The sequence below is a fragment of the Miniopterus natalensis genome, chromosome 4, assembly GCF_054644295.1.
Source record: "Miniopterus natalensis isolate mMinNat1 chromosome 4, mMinNat1.hap1, whole genome shotgun sequence".
Classification (NCBI taxonomy): Eukaryota; Metazoa; Chordata; class Mammalia; order Chiroptera; family Miniopteridae; genus Miniopterus; species Miniopterus natalensis.
The window spans coordinates 41,224,159-41,230,417 of NC_142084.1; the positions used below are offsets into that span (position 1 = coordinate 41,224,159).

At 43.8% G+C, this 6,259-nt stretch overlaps 1 protein-coding gene across 1 annotated transcript in view; it reads right to left on the reverse strand.

The window, feature by feature from the left end:
* Positions 1–1,478: 1,478 nt before the first annotated feature.
* Positions 1,479–6,259, reverse strand: part of NR3C2 (nuclear receptor subfamily 3 group C member 2) — a 283,104-nt gene continuing 278,323 nt past the window's right edge. The window contains exon 10 of the mRNA XM_087816506.1: positions 1,479–4,169. Coding sequence (XP_087672632.1) covers positions 4,014–4,169 — 156 coding nt within the window. The 3' untranslated portion in view covers positions 1,479–4,013. The remainder of the gene's footprint in view (positions 4,170–6,259) is intronic.

Here is a 6,259-nt window from a genome sequence, read left to right on the forward strand (position 1 = left end):
AAGTGAACTTGAATTTGTTTAACTCTCACATAGCCTTCTCTTTCTGAAAGCAAATGGTTTGAATGATCACCAGTTAAATGGCCTTTCGGTCAACGACAGACCACATAAATGACCATGGTCTCTGATTATAATGGAGCTGAAAAATGCCTACCACCTAGGGTCACCGTAGCCATGGTAACATTGTTGTATAATGCATTACTCACTTGTTTGTGGTGATGCTGGTGGCCACAAACCTATCAGTAGTGTAACAGGACAGCAGTTGCATTTACGTACAGGACAGAATACTTGATAATAAATGTCTATGTTACTGGTTGATATATTTACTATATTATACTTTTTATCATTATTTTAGAGTATACGCTTCCTACTTATAAACTCTTTGCTCTAAAACAGTATGCTATGTTACACATCTCGTGTTTACTGTTGTTTCTTGGTTGCACCATTTTCTCTTATGCTTGATTTAACTCATGTTGTTTTATAAATTTAGTGAACCTTCCTTGTCCAGTGTTTATAAAGTGTACAGCAGTGTACAGTAATGTCCTAAGTCTTCCCACCCACTCACTGACTCACACAGAGCAACTCCAGTCCTGCAAGCTCCATTCATGGTAAGTGGCCCATATGAGTGTAATCTTTTTTTCAACTTTTACAGTATTTTTACTGCACTTTCTCTATGTTCAGATACACAAATACTTAACATTGTGTTCCAGTTGTCTGTAGTATTCAGAACAGTAACATGCTGTCTAGGTTTGTAGCCCAGGAGCAATAGGCTTAGGTGTGTAGCAGGCCGTCGCTTCTAGGTCTGTGCACGTGTGCCCTCTGTGATGTTCGCACAATGGTGTTCTCAGACGCATCCCCCTCATTAAGCCATGCGTGACTATGCTTGAATTTATCTTGTGGGAAAAACAATGTTTTCTAATTTTAAAAGGAGCTGATAATTGCTTACTGCTCTTTTGTGCGTCATACTAATGAGCAGAACTAAGGGGAGCAGTCTGTAAGGAGTGTGAGAAACATCATGGCTGGTGCGGAGCTGAGTCTCTTGACAACCCAAGAAGACTGGGGAAGAGAGTGAGACGAGACGGCGTGGAGGAAGACATCTGGAGTGAGATGGGGCGCCTGGTCTACTCAACGTGAGTGTCTAAGTCTACAATGAACAAGCTTTCATGTAGTGAAGTTAAATGAGGCAATGCACAGATATAGTGTTTAGCAGCTACAGGGTAGCAGTTATTTGTTATTAAACTTTTATAGGGTATTTTAATGGACCAAATATTAATAGTAAGAAACAAGGCATCTAATAGGTCCCTGAAGAGTATAATTAACAAGTGGCTAACACAGGTATCTTTCTAATGTGGGGGGAAAAAAACAAACACCTGTTACTCTGTCTTGGATGTAGGCAGAAGCACATATAATCAAGGTTTAGAAGGACACAAAATCCAGGTGTTCCTCTAGACATTCAAATGAACTGTTTCCCAAACAACAGGTGATTAAAGTAAAGGATTTATTGTAATCTGCTTACAGTCCTTTGCAAAGACAGACATACGTTTTTGCATAAAGATATAAATTGCTTCATTTTAAACTAATTTAGTGTTTTTTTTTTAATTATATGAAGAAGTTCTGGTGAATTAGGAATTGTACCAAACCGAGATTCTTAGGAGCAATATGGTACAAAAATAAGAGCAGACAGATGATTTGGACTGGGACAGGCATTCAGCAGTGGATTTAGAATATGGCTTTGCTGGTTAACCAAGCAGAGTTACCCGGAGACACACAAACAGCCAGTCACGTGTTAATACGAAAAGCCGATGCAGACCGTCTCCATCCCAAACCTGGTTACGTCGAAGTTCTGAGTAGAAAGTCAGTCTGGGCTGAAGGCTGCTCTCCTTAGCCGTATCTTTTCTAGAAACGCCCAGTCTGCATGCTGTTTTTCCTATTCCAAGTGTGGCTTTCATATTGCTGTGCATGGAAGTAAGTTGGCTGTATTTAAAGATCTGCCTGTAAGTGAAATTCCTGAAACTGCAAATGATGTAAGAAAAACTCCCTCCGAGTGCAGCTTTCACAGGCTTCCCCTTGCGTAAGGCAGGTGTCTTTGGAAAGACAAGGTAATGTTGCCTGCATGGTGAACCCTGGAGAAAAGTGTGGGTCCGACACTGCCTTCATCCTGGCCTTGGCCTTCTCCAGCTACAGCTTTTAGGTTTTGGAAAATAATACGATTTCACTGAGTACCTGATGATTATCATCACTTTTAAAGATTAATTTGGCCTCTACTCAAAGTAGTTTATTTAGTGCAATCATATTGTTAAGTTTCCCCAAAGAGATACATGTTTGTGATTTGGGGCAAGAGAAAAGCCGTAAACTGCATCAGTGCCAAACCGATTAATGAATTACAAATTTTAGTGCCACTGTCTTGCTTATATGATCTGTAGTTCTTCACCCCCCAAACTGTTTATGTATAAAATTTATTGTTAAAACCTACCTTTTAAAAATCTAAAAACCCTCTAATGATCGTGCGGTCTCCGCGCTGTTCCGACCGTGCCAACGCGCATCTTCCCAGTGCGTCCTGCCAAGACCTGCATGTTCCCGCGACCAGTTCCAGGAGCGCGAACCCCCTTCCAAGACCAGACGTGAACATGCCACCTTTCGCAGACACAGCGAGTGCATGGAATATATTTCCCCAGAGGAGAAAACTCGTTTTTCTAAATGGGATGAAAATATGTCCGCTGAGCCCTTGTTTGCCACAGTCTCTGCTCACCTACAGCTGGTTCTGCTTCCTGGGGACAAAGGGAAAGAGGCAGCTGTGCTAAAGCCGCGCACTCCCGGACCGGCGGACACCACCGCCCCCTGCTCCCCGACACGCAGGACAAAGCAGAAGCCAGAAAACATGCTCACGTCCCACGAACACCCACTGCGGGAGACCAAAGACAAAACAAAAGTACAGAAAAAGTAGGAAGGCGTAAAGACAACCGAAGAGATTTCAGTGTGGTTATTTACAACAGAGACTGGAAAATGGTAAATCAGATATGAAGCTAAAAAAGGCACAGCTCTCCCTTTCTTAAATACACTGTAAACGGTTCATTAGGCATGCAGAGCATCTCACTTTACAAAAAGAAATTTTTTACCTTGTTTGTTTAGACAAAGATAGTACTTAAATAGTCTCCAGCAAAATAGAATTCTTTCAAAAATACTTTCCCATTCTTCCTATTAACCATTGAAGTTTTTTTTTAGGTTTTTTTTTTTTTTTTTTTGTCTCATTTACAAAAGTTCCTTATACCTTATATAACTCAGGTCCTTCACAATTTATACATACAGTAATGTACAGCACAGCAAAAGACTGCAAAAAAATTATCTGTAAAGCCAACACAATTAGATACTAGAAATTGAAACCGAGGCATTTCTTTTAACATCTTATCCATTCTAATTAAGGAACAAATGGACGCTGGAGGGTGTGGATGCCAGTGATGCGGAGGAACATGGGTGCATGTGAGCCAGAGGGGGGCGCTCTTCCACGCCACGTGCTCTGTTATTACACAACAGGAATTTGTATAGTTTTTTTTCTTTTTGTGTGTGTTTAAATAACAAAAGAATATTAATGCCCCATATAGACTATACGTTTTATGTGCAAACCAAGGGTAAGCTTTAAAAAGTTCGTTAGTCCTTGAACCCTTTTAAAACAAGCGACTGATACCAGAAACTACATGGCATAGTTAAAACCTCCATCTGTTAAAGTATCAAAATCAGAGTTATTGACTAGATATGGCTTTTCATCCAGAGGAACGGGAACGTGTTTCTAAGCACTGGGGGCTGGAGAGGGGAGAGTCCTTTAGACTAGTGGGGTCTTGCCAAATCCACGTCTAACTGCTTTCCCAGCCCCAGACCCTTGACATGACTTTAAACTCGGGAAACTTCTGAACAAGTGTGAATCAACCACCAATCATAAAAATATGATTCCTTGGGTCCTTCGTAGGTGTGGAACAGCACAGGGGAACTTAAGGCAAAGTTCTGCTGCTGCGACGCGTCGGTCACTTCCTGTGAAAGTAGAGGGGCTTGGCGTTCCCGGACTCCACCTTTGGCAGCTGGTCGCTGATGATCTCCACCAGCATCGCGGGGAACTCCACTTTCAGGGCCTGGGACTCTCGGAAGGTATAGAAGCAAAATTCCAACAAGTCACTCACCAGCTGCAACACAGACAGAGAGGAGACGTGACATGGAGGCCAGGTGTCCATCCCTGTCCCCGAGCGCCCTGTGGTATGACCCTTGTGTAAATTCAGAGAGCAGCGTTCAGAAATCCAGCCGGGAAACTGAGTCCGTGAAGCTGCCTAATTAATTTAGTAAGTCACCTTACCTGGGGGAGAAAGGAGGGTGCTCACATCACTTGGCACATAATATGCCATTCCTGCAAAACAAATTCAGCCACGAGCTGTCCAACTGCTGAGGATTAAATAGATCAGGGACAGTAACAGAGTTCATAGTGGCTGGGTCATTGAGCTGCTCTCCTCAACTTATTTCTGAATGTGATAATGGGGTGGGGTGAGCATGTGCTCCCGTCTTTGGGTGATGGGCGTTCCCAAGGCTGTGAGGTGGGCTGGGGTTGGAGGGCAGGTGCCAGCTCAGAGCCCACACAGCAAACAGCCAGGACAGTGAGGGACAAGGTAGAGCTCCTTTGCTGGCTGGGGTTGTGTGCCTTTAGGCCTGGCTTAGCCCTGCCAATCAGCCCCTCAGCCCTCATCCTGGACCCCCCTCCGCAGGCCTTCTGTCCTGAGCTGGTGGAAGGACTCAGACTTCTCAGTTTTGATTTCCTCCCAGCTTTTGAGATGTGGTTATATAATTGGCATCTAACATTATATAAGTGTAAGTTGTACAATGGGTGGATTTGATATATATTGCAATATTATTAGCTAAAACCTCCCTCCATCACGTCACATAATCACCATTTCTTCTTTGTGGTGAAAGTACTAAAACGATACTCACTTAGCAACTTCCAAGTATGTAATATTGTATTATTAGCTATAATCACCATGCTGTACATTAGACCCCCAGAACTTACTCTTCTTATAACTAGAAATACGTATAATTTGGCCAACATCTCCCTAGCCCCTGGTAACCACCTTTCTACTTTGTTTCTATGAGTTTGGCTTTTTTAGATTCCACAGGTACGTGAGATCATCCAGTATTTCTCTCTGTTCCTCTGACTTATCTCACTTAGTACACTGCCTGCCCTCCAGGCCCACCGTGTTGCTGTGAGCAGCAGGATTTCATTGTGTGGGTATTGCCTTCTCACCCGCTCTCTGTGGCAGGCTGACTTTAGGAGGACGGCCCTGACGTCTCCTCGCCACCCAGCCATCTGCCCTGCTCTGCGACCCAAGACCTCATCTTCCTGGATCTGAACCATTCCAGCGCTCTAAGGTGACGAAACAGTAACGCACACATGCAGTACAGCACGACTGGTCGCTGTTCTATTTACTAGGAGTGTAATTTCAAATCACAAAACAGACATTCTGATTTTGCGTCAGTTAACTAGACTTTCGTCATTTCCCACTGTAGTAAGTCAGGCAGTATTAATAATCCATGTCAGAAAAGTGATGCTTGTGAAAACACGTCCGTCACTTGCCCTCGGGATTTCTGTTAACTCATTTAGCGAGCATTAGTTGTGTGGGATAGTAAATAATTGTGGTAAAGGCCTTCGTTACAGACCAGAAATGGAGAACATCTCACTGGGAAGAAGACTGGGCGCTTCTCGTTGTGGCTGCAGAGTGCTGTCCCCTGAGCGGGTTCCAAGGACGTGACATGTAGTAAGTGTTCTGCAGCCACAGAATGTGTGGAGCACACAGATAAGCTGGGAAACAGCATGAGCCTCCGTCCGTTCTGGGCAAGTTCACACATACAGGTGCTTGCTTCGTGGTGCCTCAGTTTCTAGATCTGTAAAATGGGGTTGAGGCAAGCATCTGCTTCCCAGGGGTGTTGGAAAGGGCTGAATGAGCAAATGGGCACGGAGCTCATGCTGAACGGATGCCAACTCTTAATCAGGAGGCTGAGATGCTTTGTGAGGGCGGAGCCTTTGTAATGCTGTCCTCCCACTGGCCCCAAGCTCCTTCCGTCATTTTCCTCTATGGGACACAGTTTACAGAACCTGCTGAGTCAGTGTGGTGGAGCTTGGCCCTCAGGTCCCCCTTCTATAAAATGAGGGACAGGAGAACTTTGTTTTCTGTCTTTCTAGAAAACAGATTTTTAAAATAGAATTGGGATGGCAGGTTTCTTTATTATTTTT